At 39.4% G+C, this 15,303-nt stretch overlaps 1 protein-coding gene across 11 annotated transcripts in view; it reads right to left on the bottom strand.

Moving 5' to 3' along the window:
* LPAR1 (lysophosphatidic acid receptor 1) overlaps positions 1-15,303 on the bottom strand; it is a 127,707-nt gene that overhangs the window by 74,657 nt on the left and 37,747 nt on the right. For 7 of the 11 annotated variants that reach the window (XR_005063784.2, XM_017678736.3, XM_017678734.3 and 4 more), the window contains exon 2: positions 4,886-5,045. The exons of 3 other annotated variants lie outside the window; for them this stretch is intronic. Coding sequence is in view for 7 of the 8 variants with exons in the window: in XM_017678736.3 (XP_017534225.1) it covers positions 4,886-4,930 (45 nt within the window). In the remaining variant the exon portion in view is untranslated. Of the gene's footprint in view, positions 1-4,885; positions 5,046-9,832; positions 9,905-15,303 lie in introns of all 11 variants that reach the window. One more of the 11 variants, XM_037027450.2, reaches the window with a different exon arrangement.

The raw sequence follows: 15,303 nt of genomic DNA, 5'->3' as shown, positions 1-15,303 counted from the left end.
CTTTAATCAAACATATCGCCTCTCTAACATCAGAAATAAAACCTCTAAAATGTATATTTTGGAAGGACTTTGTTAGGGAAGCCAACTGGTAATGATGTTCAAAAAAACCTGTCTCCCAACAAACAAGTAGAGACCTTCTTGTGTTATACCAGAGCACAAATCTGCCAGACATGGAGAATCTACCCAAATTCATGTCTTTAGTGAAAGTCCCAGGAAATCACTTGGAGGGATCAAAATATCTTTGTTTCTTAGCTTAAAACCAAGATAGTCACCTAGTAAATGAGAGATAGTAAGAAATATCTTGCAAAATACTAATGGAAAAGACTCCTTCTTTACTGGAATCATAGGTGTGAGATCCGAATACCTTCCAAGTTCTCAAACACCTATTCTGATCTCTAATACCAGCCCTGGGTTCAAGAGAGGCCAAATCACTCACTCACATCTTGAACTACTGACCCTTCCCTTTGAAAGGAAAATAAAACTTTTAATCCAAACTCAGCCCACAAGTAATTGGATGAAATACAACTCAAGTAATGCTCAACAGAGTTCTAGAAACAGAAAATGGTCAAGTAGAAAGTTTTCAGGTTCCTACCCACCTCAATCCCCCCCCCCCAAATCTACAGGGTACAAATGTAGTAACTTAACTTAATGATGAACAATGTTCCTGTCTGCAAACACATTCCTGGAGCTCCCCTTGGGTAAGGAACTCTTTATCAGTGTCTGGAACAGCAGGACTATACGGCAGCCACACACAGTCTTCCTGTGCTGCTGGTCCAGTTTTGCCTCAGTATTCATTTAGCTTTAAGAACAAGGTGCTCTCAGCATGAGAAAACAAAACTCCGTCTTATAGTCTAGTCAGGAGTAAAGCAGGGAATACAAACTTGTTCCACTTCAAAGCACAAAGCAAATCTTTCAAAACCTACACAGCAATCCCAGCAAGAGTAACAATGAAAGCTTTCTTCCCTACTATTGTTTGAAACAATTGCAGGCTATTTGTTCATATTAATTGGTTTATATCTAGTATTAGGCAGCCTTGATCAGAAAAATGCTCTTTGTTAACCAAATGAATAGAGGAAAACAAAACCAAAAGCTTTCTTAAAAATTGTTGTTTTTGCCTTAGAAAAGGATTGTCAGGCCTTTCACACTTGAATGTGGGTTTATCTTTACACAACTCTCTGAATTCACCCTAAAAGAATGCAAGTTGATGTGCCAGACAATACCAGGCTAAGCTGATTGAGTGAACTGCTTATTACGGCTTGCCTAAGGAGATGCTGTGTTTAAATTACTTTTACCTTCTCTGAATCTGGGAAAATCTTGATAAGAGGAGAGAAGACATCAACACAAACTTAGGAGCAAGGGCAAGTCAGCCTTGGACTAAAATTTGACCACACAATTACATGTGAAGAGCTGACATACAGATAATCGGGAGGCCCATCACGGACCACAGGATCCTGGGAACAAAGTGACCCAATGGTCTGCATCTTCCCAGAAAAAGGAACCTGCCTCTCCCTGTAACCTAATACCCTAGTTAATAGCTGACTCCTTCCAAGTGGGCTTGTGGCCCTAAGTATCAGAGGCTACTACTGTTTCTCAGTACATAGTAAGAATAAGGGGACTTACTACCCTGGTTGATATTAAGGAACTTGTTCAAGAAATTCTCAAGTCAGAGTCTGAAGCCAGCTGGTAGACTCCAAAGTCACACAGGCTTCTTCCAACATTAATGCTAAATTCCTTCGCATAGCTTGCAAGGCTCTGGAAAATCTCCAACCTTGTAACCTAATCCATCTATCTCTCTAAAACTAGAAGTATGCCTATAAATATTTAACAATGGGCTCTCAGGAGTGAGGGACTGTGTTTGCCAATTTCCATGGTGTAAATACACCACCCTGACTGGTTTCAAGTAACAAACATCAAGTCAATCAGCTCACAGAATTCCTGACAGTTTAACAATCAGCTCTTGTGAGCCGGCAGAGCTGGCTCTAGCACATCATTGCTTAACACCTCATACCCCAACTACTGCAGCTCTCCTGCACGAACATCCCAACGCCATGCTCTCTCTCACCTTGGGATACTCAGCATTCACGCATGCTATTTCTTCTCTCTTATCAGAGTAACTCATGCTCAGTCATTAACTCCTAGCCTGGTGGTCTTCCTTGAGAAGCCTTCCCTGATCCCCTAAGTCTTTCCTGGGTCATAGTATTTGTGGCACAGTTCGTAACTTTAAATTTCCATGTAACTTTATGGTTTCCCACTACATTTATAAACTCTGGCAGGGCAAAAGTCTTGTTTGTCTTAGATACTTTTGGATCCCCAAACCTGCCAATGCTTGCTGGACAATAGTAACTGAGATGTATTGAGCAATATGTGCCAGATGCTGTTTTACACATACCATATCCTTTCATCCTTAAAACCAGCCTATGAAGTTGGCTTTTTTATTATCTGCCCATTTTGCAGATGAGGAATTGGAGGCACTGAGAGTGAATGCTTTTCTGCCTCCCAGCCCCACGGGCTCAGTAAATGTTGGAGCCAGGATTTGAACCCAAACAATGTGACTGGACAGCTCTCGTGCATCCTTCTAGACCAGTGTTTCTTGACTTTTTTTTTTTTTTTGGTGACTCTGAAGGAGAAGGTTTTAATTAAATTTAAATTTTCCCTAGTGAGAGAAATTAAACACTAAGGAATAAGATTTTGTTGGGTGGAGTTAAACTTCAGAGGGGTTTTTTATCTCCCAAGATACAGTTCTTGCCCTCTTGGGGGCAACATAATTCCCATTAACAATGTATGTTCTAGACCTTTCACTACACATTTAATGTACCACATGTTTACCCCTAAAAACATATGGTCTTTGTTTACAGTTTTAATAATATCTGCCTGTACTATTCTGCATTTTGATTTCTTTTCCCTCCACCAGATATCTTGGGAAAATATAGCTGTGGTGAGATAATATATTTATCATTTTTTTCACTGCTGCATGGTATTTAAATCATATCAACATGCTTAATTTATTAAGTCCTTCCACCACTGCATATTCAGAAAGTGTTGCACTTTTGGGCCTTCAACTAATGTTTTAATGAATATCACCATGCACGTCTCCCTGGCCTCATATACAAGTGTGTTCCTATTGTAGATACCAAGATGGGAACAGAGCATATGCAAAGGGATATAATTTTCAATAGATACCATCAAATAACCCTCCAGAGGGACTGTCCCAATTTTTACCTTCTCACAGAGAATTTAAAAGAGTACACATTTCCCCAAATGCTTATGTTAAATATGATATTTTTCTACCTTGAGTGGTGTCAAACATTTTAATTAAATGAGTCATTTAAAAATATTTGTATTACTCACCAGCTGATAGTAGCTGGCATAAGAGGAAAGATGTGTAGATAAGATGGTGCTGTTGGAAATGTTGACAAATGACAACAGCAAGGCTAGGATGCTGAAATGCCACCTCCAGAAAGCCTGTACTGGGCCCTGACTCACTTCACAAAAGGCTAACAGTCATTGCATGGGAACACGGACTTTGAAATGGTGACCTCAGGTAACAGGTACTAAATCTTTTTATCCATTCATCAAGTCTCTTGGGCACCAAAAACTCTATTGAGGGGAATGGAAACCAAATACCCAAAGTAAATGAGGTGATGTAAAGGCAATGATCTATTTACCAGAAAGACACACACATGATGGTGGTAACACTAAATATTCTGGAAAAATAATACTAAGAGCTTTAAGATGTTAAAGAACAGCAAGGACTTTATCCATACGACAAAATTCCAAGGTCTTAGAGGAAAAAAGACACATTTATAGTAAATGAAGTAAAAATACCCCTTTCTCCTTTCTCCCTCCCACCTCATACACACATACACCCTTTTTGAAATGCATACATAATTTAGTAACCTGAAAAATGATACAGGACAAAACAAGGGTGGAATAATATTCTGTATCATGAAGATTCAAATTTCAATCACTATGGCTGTTTCTCAGAAATACACTTTCTTCTTTAACCTTGACCTAAAAACAATTGTCATGAATGAGATGGGAGGCCACCCTCTAGGAGAAGGTAAAGGAAGAACAAATAGGACACTACATTTGCTGAGCACCTACTATGTACTTTGCATATATTCTATCATTTAACCCACATGACCATCCTGTAAGGTAGGACTGCAGGAGAAGAAAATGAAACTGAGAGGTGAGCATGACTTAGTCGCCTTAACCAGCAGTCGGTATGTGAACTCAGGCCTAATGAATCCGAAGCCTGTTTCCCTATTGTACCAGGCTGCCTGCTAAAACGGAAAGGCTACAGTGAACACTCTAACACATCAGACTTCAAATAAATAATCTAAGCAAGATAATGTTCCTACCCTGTAACTATTCCTCATTGGATGGAAGAAAGTAACTCGCTGATTAGTGTTCAGAAGTTACTGGAATTGCATGTTCTTTTCAACGTTCCTAGACCAGGTCAGGGCAAAATAATAATTACAGGAAGACGACAATGAGAAAGCATTCAGAAAATTGGTAAGATTAGATCAGTTCTGAGATATTTCACTATACCCTAAAAGAGCCCAGAGGGAAAGCGGCAGGATTTATTACTGACTGCCCTGATCTGGAGTTCGATGCCTATAGTATCAGACAGACATCCTAAGCACTGAAAACCAAGCGCCCTGAGAACAGAGGCCAGTTCACTAAAATCACTTGCTCATTGTTCCAGCTGCTTCTTGAACTAAATAGCACCACCCTCACAAAAGCGCTATTATCCAAATACCCACCAAATGATAATGAGAAAGATACACAGGATCCCTATAGTCAAACACACTTTCTGAAACTCAACTTAAATACTGGACAAAACTAAGATTAGCCCAAACCTATGCCACGTGGGCTCACTTACCTGGGGCTGTGAAATTGCAGGGGTGGCCGTAGGGGCAGCGACCATGGCAGCTCGGTGGTCCTGGGCGGTGACGAGGCCCCAACACGCCGGCGCCAGACACAGGGGTTAAACTACCGTGGCTGCTGATCAGATTGCAGTCATGCTAGCAGAAACTGGGGACCTGAAAAAGGATAGGAACACCCACACTTAGCCTAAAAGGACTAGCACATGGGAGTGAAGTACCACTGGCCAGAAGGGGCAAAAATCCCCTACACCATATGCCAGCTACCAGCTTAATGAAAAGAGGAACCCAGTTAGGAGCACCTAACATCTCAGAGCCAGGATTTCTGTACCATTCACCCAAATCACGTCAAGTTGCTGTTATCTTCATAAGTTTGAATCCAACTCTGCATGCTGGCTTGATGTCTCGGGGGTGAGGGTAGTTTCAAGTTGCGAAGATAGGGAGAGCGGGCCATGCATGCGGGGAAGCCATTCTGTCACTAAACAATAACGTCATTAAGTGGCCCACAATTAAGAGTTGATAGTTTACGTACAAAAGGGAAAAGAGAATAATGTCATCAAGTGCCTTAGAGATCATCCTGTTCAAGCCCACCCATTTGTAAATGGAAAAAGTGAGGTGCGAAGAAGAAAAGGGACTAGAATCACACATTTCATTTATGACAGAACCAGGATGAGAGGAATAACCAATTCCCAGCGGGAAACAAAGACGGTGAATATGTCCCATGTGTGTATTTCCTCTGGGAGCTTAGTTACCACTTTCAAAATTAAAGAAAGGCAAGGCACCCTAAAGTTACGGGAGCCAGTCCCAGGAATGGGTTGAGTATTCCGCTATGTGGTTGATGTGTGAGGAAAGGTGCATTTCTCAAGTCCTTTTGACATCCTCAAAGATAAGCACAAAGTACAATCAGATCTTCTATTACTAACATGGTCATTTAGAAAATGCAGGAAGACTCTAACTTCTCTGCAGTATTAATGGCCCAAATTCTATCAAAAGACTGATAGGATTGGAATTTAGTTAAAAAAGGGAAATTTTCTTCATTTTATTAACTAAAGAAAATCCTTCCATTTTAAGAACATTTTTCATGTTTAGGCTGTATTCATACCAACTAGCAATAACCTTCATGTATTCAAGAGATATTTATTGAACATCAATGGTCAACTAGGGGCATAATGTAAAAATGAAATGAGCCTAGCCTTCAGGGAGCTTTTGTCTGTAAATATAATTTCCAGCCTCAAAAGCATGCAAGATGATACCTGAATGCTATTAAACTACTGGAAAATGACACTTTTCATAATAGTAAAAGTAATGAACCAGAGATCACGAGATTCAAGTCTTACGCAGTAGTCATGATGGAGTCAGCCATGTCACTGTGCATCTTCTGGCCTCAAATCCTGTGGCACTACTCTCTGTTAGCTGGATGAGGCAAGCCAGAAAACCTCAGAAGAACTGCTTCTTAAGAAATAATTCAGGTTTGGCAGCAATTTCTACGAACTTTATTTAAATTCTGATTTTCATCCTTCGTGTATTATCCTTCAAACTGTAGTTTCAATCACTTTAAGTTCTGTTTACAGTTATTGTGGCACCTTTCTATTTTCTTCCTTCTACTAATGACTATTTTTATTTAAAAAAGCAAGTAAGTAAAGCTATCAAGGTATTCTGGTATAACATTCAATGCAAACCTCTCTAGCTACCCTGAGACAGCACTGGCTTTCTCCTTAGCCCCGGTTTTAATGGAAGTAAAAGACGGGATGTTTATGTGAATTTCACTGAAGAGCCCAGGAGAAAGGGATCTGTGTATGGGAGTGCCTCTCCTCTTTCGGGATGGCTGCTAGCATGCCACACCTCTCAGCAAATTACAGAACCCCTTCATGCACTGTTTTGTATGGAACTTATTCCTGGCATCATTTTCTGCCCATCCCTAATTTTTTATTTTTCCTTTTTCCTTCTCATGTATTTATAATTCACATTATCTTGTTCGATCATATGTGAGGTGGGCAGATAGATATATCAATAGCATGATAACCAAAAAGCAAAATAGGCAAGGGAGATTCTATTCTTGAGAACTCACACTGTGTATTCAGGTTCAATATCATTTCTGCCAAGCCTAGTCATTAAGCAGTATAACCTTCAAATATGTGTGAAATTTAGAGTAACAGAATTGCCTGAAAGGTGAATATTAGGTACCTACCCTATTGCAAAGAAAGGGATATAGAAATGGATGTGACAAACATGCCATGTGGCATTGTTGCTAACAACCAAAGCAGGGAAAGGTGGGAGCTGGGGGTTTATGAGCACCTCCTAGATGCTAAGCACTGGAACAGTGCTTTCATGTATAATTTGAGGCAGATACTCTTTCATAAATTGCTTCCTTTTATGGATGAGAAACCTATGGCTTTGAAAGGTTATGCAACACACCCAAAGCCACACAGCCAAGAAATGAGGGAGTCAAGATCTGAACTAGGACCCGGTCAGGGCCCATACTCTTTCCATAGACTCAACCCCCCAGTGAAGAGAATGAAGGATAGAAAGTGCTTAGAGTTTTTTTAATCAAAAATTTCAGACAGTCCTGAAGACAGCAGGATAGAAGGCTGAGGTCCCGCAGTGGAACGTTTTTCCCCAGACCCTGAAACGGAGAACCCCATGCTGCTCTCGTGCACATGAAACTCTAATGGTGTGCCCTGGATTTGATTTTTGTTACACATCCTTGAGATACAAAATAGATAATAGATCATTAGTTTCACATCTTCAAGAACAAAGTAAGGCAGAAAATGAACTGCCATCCCCTAAAGCATTTAAGGTACATCTACTTTGGAGGCTTCTGTTGAACACATTCTTATATTCTAAGAGTTGTTTATAAAATGGCATATGGTTACTTAAACTCTGAAAATACAAGGGCTAAGCAATACTACCTCAGAGGGTATAAATCAGCTCTCTTGTGGGACGGATGCCTTAAAATTACATTTAGGAAACCTATTCATTTCCCAACTTATTTACAAACCTGCATAAATCATGAGGGGACTAGACAAGATGACAAAAAAGATTGTATCTGAAATAATAATGCCATTCAGTCTCTAGCTAACTAAGCTGGCTTACTCTGGCATAACAGCCCTCTGCTCTCCTAGAGCCCCAGACCATCAAATACAGGGCTGCACAGAATTTCTGAAGAAACTCACCCACCTTGGAATTCTTCCAAGTATCTGGATACCAGTCCTACAGTTCTTCTGCCCTCAACCTAACTCTCCATTTCCTTCACTTGACCCCAAGACTACCCCTGCTACAGAAAGGCGCAGAGCAGTGTGGGTTGGCCCCACTAACCCTCGCCAGCCTTCTCTTCTCTAGCTGCCTCATTTTCCATTCTAGGCATCTCTTCTAATCTATATCATTCTTCACAAAACCACCTCCAATGATCCTCACTTGCAAAAGATGAGCTTTGCCCATTCATTCATTCCCTATAATCACTGGGGGTGAATCACCTCAATATCCCTCTCCACAATTCAAGATGGATATATAAAATACGATGTAAAATCAGAAAGCTACAAAGGCTCACTCCTTTATGCCAGATTACTAGAGAAATAACCAACTGAGTATAAGAAGAGGGAATATCCTGAGTCAGCCCTAGAAGCCACAGATAGATTCCCAGCTTAAACTTCCAGAAATATATACCACAAAGAACCACCATGGGAGAGTGACAGAAGGACTTAGGCACAACATCCCCTCATGTGAAGGTGTAACTGCATGGACAGCAAGTAAGCAAATGAGAGCCCAACAGATTCATGATACTCTGTGCAGAGGGCTGAGGGGTGGAGGGAACTACCCTAGGAAGAGTTGGAGTACATTTATAATACACTCACCCCTTAAAAGGGGTTCCTGGCTCCAACAGAGCAAGTAATCTCTGGTTGTATTTACTTCTAATTTACATGTGGCCATGAGGACTGCTCCAGAAAATATGAGGGAAAAAAACATTACCAGCTGACTTGTGATATGGGCAGCCATGCCAAGTGACAAGGACCTTCCTAATTAGAGAGCCACACCAAGTACCTCCAGAATCTCTCTGGTTCTAAGGCAAACTTCCCTTTGATTACTACTGCAGCTGATGCTGGCTCCTTCCCTAGGTCTCATAGGAAATGAATTTCTAATTGGCAAATTAATCTACTATAAATCTAACCTTTTACCGCCATCTGGACATGAGTCAAACAGGGACTCATTTCAGTCTCTTGAAAGAACACAGGGCAATACCCGATCCTCAATATGCGTGGACTTCCCTCTCTAAGGATAAGTGAGAGAAAAATTCAAATCCACCAGGCACATGAACAATACAATAATTCAAGAGATGGAAGACTCAAAGATAAAGATCCCTTCCCCCCTACTTAACACCTTCCCAGGCCAGCATGGTACAGTCCAGCTCTGGAGGTGGGGGGCGGGCAGTAAGCTGGGCCTAAAGGTTAGGAGAAATAGCACTATCACCCAGATGGACCCCAGGCTTGAATTCCAGCCCCCCTACCAAAAAAAAAAAAAAAAAAGAGATGGAAGACTCTAGAATCAGAGCAAATATTTACTTAAGAAATAGGTATAAAGGAAATCAATACATAAAAGAAAACATAAGAAAAATAGGAGATCAGAAAGGAGTCTTCACTAATCAGGAAAAGAAAAAAGAAATCTGAATCATGAACTTGAATGAAGGCAACCAAAAAAAGCAGAAAACAGTATTAGGTGAGGCAGAAGACAAAGCAGAGCTGGGCTGGGAAGGACTGGGAGCTGAATCTACATAGGTAAAGATTTCACAGCTTCCATCCCCAAAGCAGAACAGACGAACAAAAAGGAGTCAAGGAGGAACAAAGTCATCAGTGCTGAAACTCGGAAAATAAAAATTGATCCTCAAAATTTTAAAGAAGTGTTACATCTAAATAGAGCCACTTCAATAAAACAGGAAAAAATTTCAGACTTACAATTTGTGTTGTTCTGCAGAGAACTCTATCATCTGGCAGAAACCAAACAGAAAAATACTTGAAACCCCAAACCTGCAAGAAGATGATGTGATACAGGAAGGTCAGAGCTATAACTTGCCTTTCTTAGTATTTATCTATTCCCCTTACCAGAGCAAATCAGCATCTGAAACCAGTCTTCTATCACCTTATATCATTTAAGGCCTGAGGAGATAAGATTCTTCTCTCTGGAATCTGAGAAGGTAAAAAGACTTGATCATAGTAACATGAAGAAGACACTGCATCCGCTGAAACAAAAACAGGATCCTTAAAAACTGATCCTTCGAAATACAGTTACAGGACTGGAATATAAGGGTAGCACTGGCCCAGTGTATAGAACAAAAAACAAAGTGAAGGAAAATACAACAAGAAAGTTACAGGATTAGCCAGAAGGCCTGGAATTAGGACTACATAAATAAAAACCACAATGAAACACCACTACATGTCACTTAGAATTGCTAAAATTTAAAATACTAACTATACTAAGTACAGAGCAAGGATTTGAAGGAACTGAAACCCTCACCCACTGATGTGGGTGTGTAAGATGGAACCCATTTGGAAAATGATTTGGTGGTTTCTTTAAAAGTTAAACATACACTTACCATTCAATCCAGCCATTTCACTCCTAAGTATTTACCCAAGAGAAAAGAAAGCATAGGTCAACACAAAGACTTGAGCACAAATGATTATAGTTTTACTTTTAATAGCCAAAACCTGCAAACAGCTCAAACCCCAATTCATAAGTGAATGGATAAGTGCATTGTTGTACATTCATACAATGGAGTGCTACTCACTGGTAAAGAGAAATGAACTATTCACATACGTGACAGAATCTTATCAATCTCCAAGCAATTACATTCAGTGAAAGTAGCCACATAAAAAACTGCACTTACTAGAAAACAAATCCTACCATTTGCAACAACATGGATGGAGCTAGAGGGTATTATGCTCAGTGAAATAAGCCAAGTGGAGAAAGACAAGTACCAAATAATTTCACTCATCTATAGAGTATAAGAACAAAGGAAAAACTGAAGGAACAAAACAGCAGCAGACTCACAGAACCCAAGAATGGACTAACAGTTACCAAAGGGAAAGGCACTTGGGAACATGGGTGGGAAGGGAAGGATAAGGGGGAAATAGGGGCTTTACAATCAGCACACATAATGTAGTGGGTTGGGGGGACACAGGGAAGGCAGTATAACACAGAGAAGACAAGAAGTGATTTAATAGAATCTTACTACACTGATGCAGTGACTGTAATGGGGTATGCGGTGGGGACTTGATAATGGGGGGAGTCTATGAACCATAATGTTGTTCATGTAATTGTACATTAGTGATAGCAAAATTTAAGAAAAACTGCACTTACTATATAATTTCATTTCTATAAACCTATAGAAAATGCAAACGAACTTACAGTGACCAAAAGCAGATCAGTGACTTCCTGAGAATAGAAGGGGAGGGAAGGGCAACCAAAGAGAAGGGAATTCAAAGCACCAGGAAAAAATCTGAAGGATGATGGATACATTCACTCTTTATCGCAATAATGATTTCAAGGATTTTGACATAAACATGTCAAAACAAACCAAATTATGCACATTAAATATATGCCAATAAAAATATTTTTAAATGCATACATCTTATAATAAAGAAAAAATGCTATTTTATAGATCCTTAAAATGTAATATTTAAAGATTCTCCTTAAATGAAAAAAACACTGACTTCTAGGAAAATATGACCACCAAACAAACATCCAACCATTATATATATATATATATATATATATATATATATAAATAATCATATGTTTGTAACAATGCCAGGACAGTCCAATGCAGAGTGTCAGAGATTAAACAGGTAAGGAGGATCTCCCCATAGGAAATCAGTCCAGAGCATGCATCAGAGCCTGAAGAATAGGAGAGAGAGAGAGATGGACACATGGTTTTATAGCTATAGAAATAAAAATGTGTGTGTGTGTGTGTACAAAGTAAGAGGCCTGGCATCCAGATTGGTAAGGAAGAAGTCAGACTGTCCCTGTTTGCAGATGACATGATATTGTACATAAAAAACCCTAAAGAATCCACTCCAAACTACTAGAACTAATATCTGAATTCAGTAAAGTTGGAGTATACAAAGTTAATACACAGAAATCTGTTGTTTTCCTATACACTAACAAACTAACAGAAAGAGAAGTCAGGAAAACAATTCCATTCACAATTGCATCAAAAATAATAAAATACCTAGGAACAAACCTAACCAAAGAAGTGAAAGACCTATACCCTGAAAACTACAAGACACTCTTAAGAGAAATTAAAGAGGACACTAACAAATGGAAACTCATCCCATGCTCTTGGCTAGGAATTAATATTGTCAACATGGCCATCCTGCCTAAAGCAATCTACAGATTCAATGCAATCCCTATCAAAACACCGACAGCTTTCTTCAACAAACTGGAACAAATAGTTCTAAAATTCATATGGAAGCACAAAAGACATCAAACAGCCAAAGCAATCCTGAGAAGGAAGAATAAAGCAGGGGGGAATCTCGCTTCCCAATTTCAAGCTCTACTACAAAGCCACAGTAATCAAGAAAATTTGGTACTGGCACAAGAACAGACCCACAGACAGTGGAACAGAATAGAGACTCCAGATATTAACCCAAGCATATATGGTCAATTAATATACAATAAAGGAGCCATGGATATCCAATAGGGAAATGACAGCCTCTTCAACAGCTGGTGTTGGCATAACTGGACAGCTACATGTAAGAGAATGAAACTGGATTACTGTCTAACTCCATACACAAAAGTAAACTCCAAATGGATCAAAGACCTGAATGTAAGTCATGAAACCATAAAACTCTTAGAAGAAAACAGACAAAACTCTCTTGAATACAAACATGAACAACTTCATGAACATATCTCCATGGGCAAGGGAAACAAAAGCAAAAATGAACAAGTGGGACTATATCAAACTAAAAAGCTTCTGTACAGCAAAGGACACCATCAGTAGAACAAAAAGGCATCCTACAGGAGAATATATTCACAAATGACATATCCAATAAGGGGTTGACATACAAAATATACAAAGAGCTCATGCACCTCAACAAACAAAAAGCAAATAAGCAGAGGAGCTGAACAGACACTTCTCCAAAGAAGAAATTCAGATGGCCAACAGGCACATGAAAAGATGTTCCACATCACTAATCATCAGAGAAATGCAAATTAAAACCACAATGAGATATCACCTCACACCAGTAAGGATCACCACCATCCAAAAGACAAACAACAACAAATATTGGTGAGGATGTAGAGAAAGGGGAACCTTTCTACACTGCTGGTGGGAATGTAAATTAGTTCAACCATTGTGGAAAGCAGTATGGAGGTTCCTCAAAAAGCCCAGAATAGAAATACCATTTGACCCAGGAATTCTACTCCTAGGAATTTACCCTAAGAATGCAGGAGCCCAGTTTGAAAAGACATATACACCCCTATGTTTATTGCCGCACTATTTACAATAGCCAAGAAATGGAAACAACCTAAGTGTCCATCAGTAGATGAATGGATAAAGATGTGGTACATATACACAATGGAATATTATTCAGCCATAAGAAGAAAACAAATCCTACCATTTGCAACAACATGGATGGAGCTAGAGGGTATTATGCTCAGTGAAATAAGCCAGGTGGAGAAAGACAAGTATCAAATGATTTCACTCATCTGCGGAGTATAAAAACAAAGCAAAAACTGAAGGAACAAAACAGCAGCAGACTCACAGAACCCAAGAATGAACTAAGTTACCAAAGGGAAAGGGATTGGGGATGATGGGTGGGAAGGGAGGGATAAGGGGAAAAGGAGGCATTATGATTAGCACATGTAATGTAATTGGGGGGGCACACGGGGAAGGCAGTATAACACAGAGAAGACAAGTAATGATTCTATAGCATCTTACTATGCTGATGGACAGTGACTGTAATGGGGTATGTGTTGGGGACTTGTTAATGGGGGAAATCTAGTAACCACAATGTTGCTCATGTAAGTGCATATTAATGATACAATAATAGAAAATCAATAAAAGAAAAATAAAAAATTAAGTAAGAGGGATTAGTAACACCTCAATCACAATTACTCAGCCCTTAGATCTTGGTCTCTAAATATAATTTTCAACTGAAAGGAACCAGGCTCTTTGGAGAAATGTCTGATTCCAGAAGTGGGTCCAGGGAAATACATGATGACTCAGAATATCTTGTTTTGCCAGAAAGAAGACTCACTCAAAAGAATTATGGGGACATATTAAAAGGACAAGGAAACGAGACTTGAGTAAAGTAGGAATCCATGAGTTCATTTTAATACAAATAGGCTAATTTAAGTTTGACAAGTGACAGTTTGTTTACAGACTCAAATACTCCACAATGCATCAAAACACTATCTTTACAGTGGAAAAATCTGGAAGGCACCACTTTAAGCAAACGGTTGAAGTAAACATCACCAGAAATTGGGACAAATTAATGGTGTGCCACCTGATAGGATGCAATGAGAGGAATACAGCATCACGTCTGTGATATCCCTGTCAAAATTTCAAAATCTAAATTTAATCAAAAGCAAACATGGGTCAATCCCAAACAGAGGGACATTCTATGATGTATCCGATAATCTTAAAAAGATCAAGGTCATAAAAGGAAAAAAAAGCCAGAGAAACTGTTCCAGATTAAAGGGGACTAACAAGACATGACAGACTAATATAATGCAAGACTCTGGGCTGGATCCTTGGCTATGAAGGATATTATTGAGACAAGTGGGGAAACCTTGAATGGAATCTGAAAATTAGCTGTTATAAGGTAATGATGATAATTTGCTAATTTTGATGGTGGTCTTGTGACTGTGTGGAAGAATATCCTTGTTTGCAGGAAAACACATTATAAAGTTTTTGAGGCTGTTAGGACATCAAGTCGGTGATTCACTCATAACTGACTTGGTGAGATAGTGACTTGGCCCTTCTGTACTGCGCTGGCAACTTTCCTGTAAGTTTGAGAGAGGGAAAGAGCAGGGACACAGGAGAAGTCCCATCATCTAAAATACAATGCATTTAACTGGAAGAGAGTGTTCATGTGTCAGTACTAACTGTAAGACTAGACATGCCCAAGAATAAATTGAATTCAAAAAAAATTTTTAATCAGGTTAGAAGTTACTGCTACAAATTACATGACTATCCTAGACGCACATGTACCCGATCTTAGAGAAAACGGGAAAAGATGTCTTAGACAAATCACAGAGTGTAAGAGGCATGTTGCCAAAAGTCACATAGGTTTTTTGAAAAAGGAGAAGTCTGGACCACAGTAAACAGTGCAGGCAATATCATACCACCACGTTTTGTTGTCTTTTGTACAGCTAAAAAAAAAAAAATTAGTTTTAGACAGATATATTCACATTCAACACAAAA

The sequence above is a fragment of the Manis javanica genome, chromosome 2 (genome assembly GCF_040802235.1).
Source record: "Manis javanica isolate MJ-LG chromosome 2, MJ_LKY, whole genome shotgun sequence".
Lineage (NCBI taxonomy): Eukaryota > Metazoa > Chordata > Mammalia > Pholidota > Manidae > Manis > Manis javanica.
The sequence above is the reverse complement of the archived record's forward strand: the minus strand, read 5'-3'. Positions and strand labels throughout refer to the sequence as shown.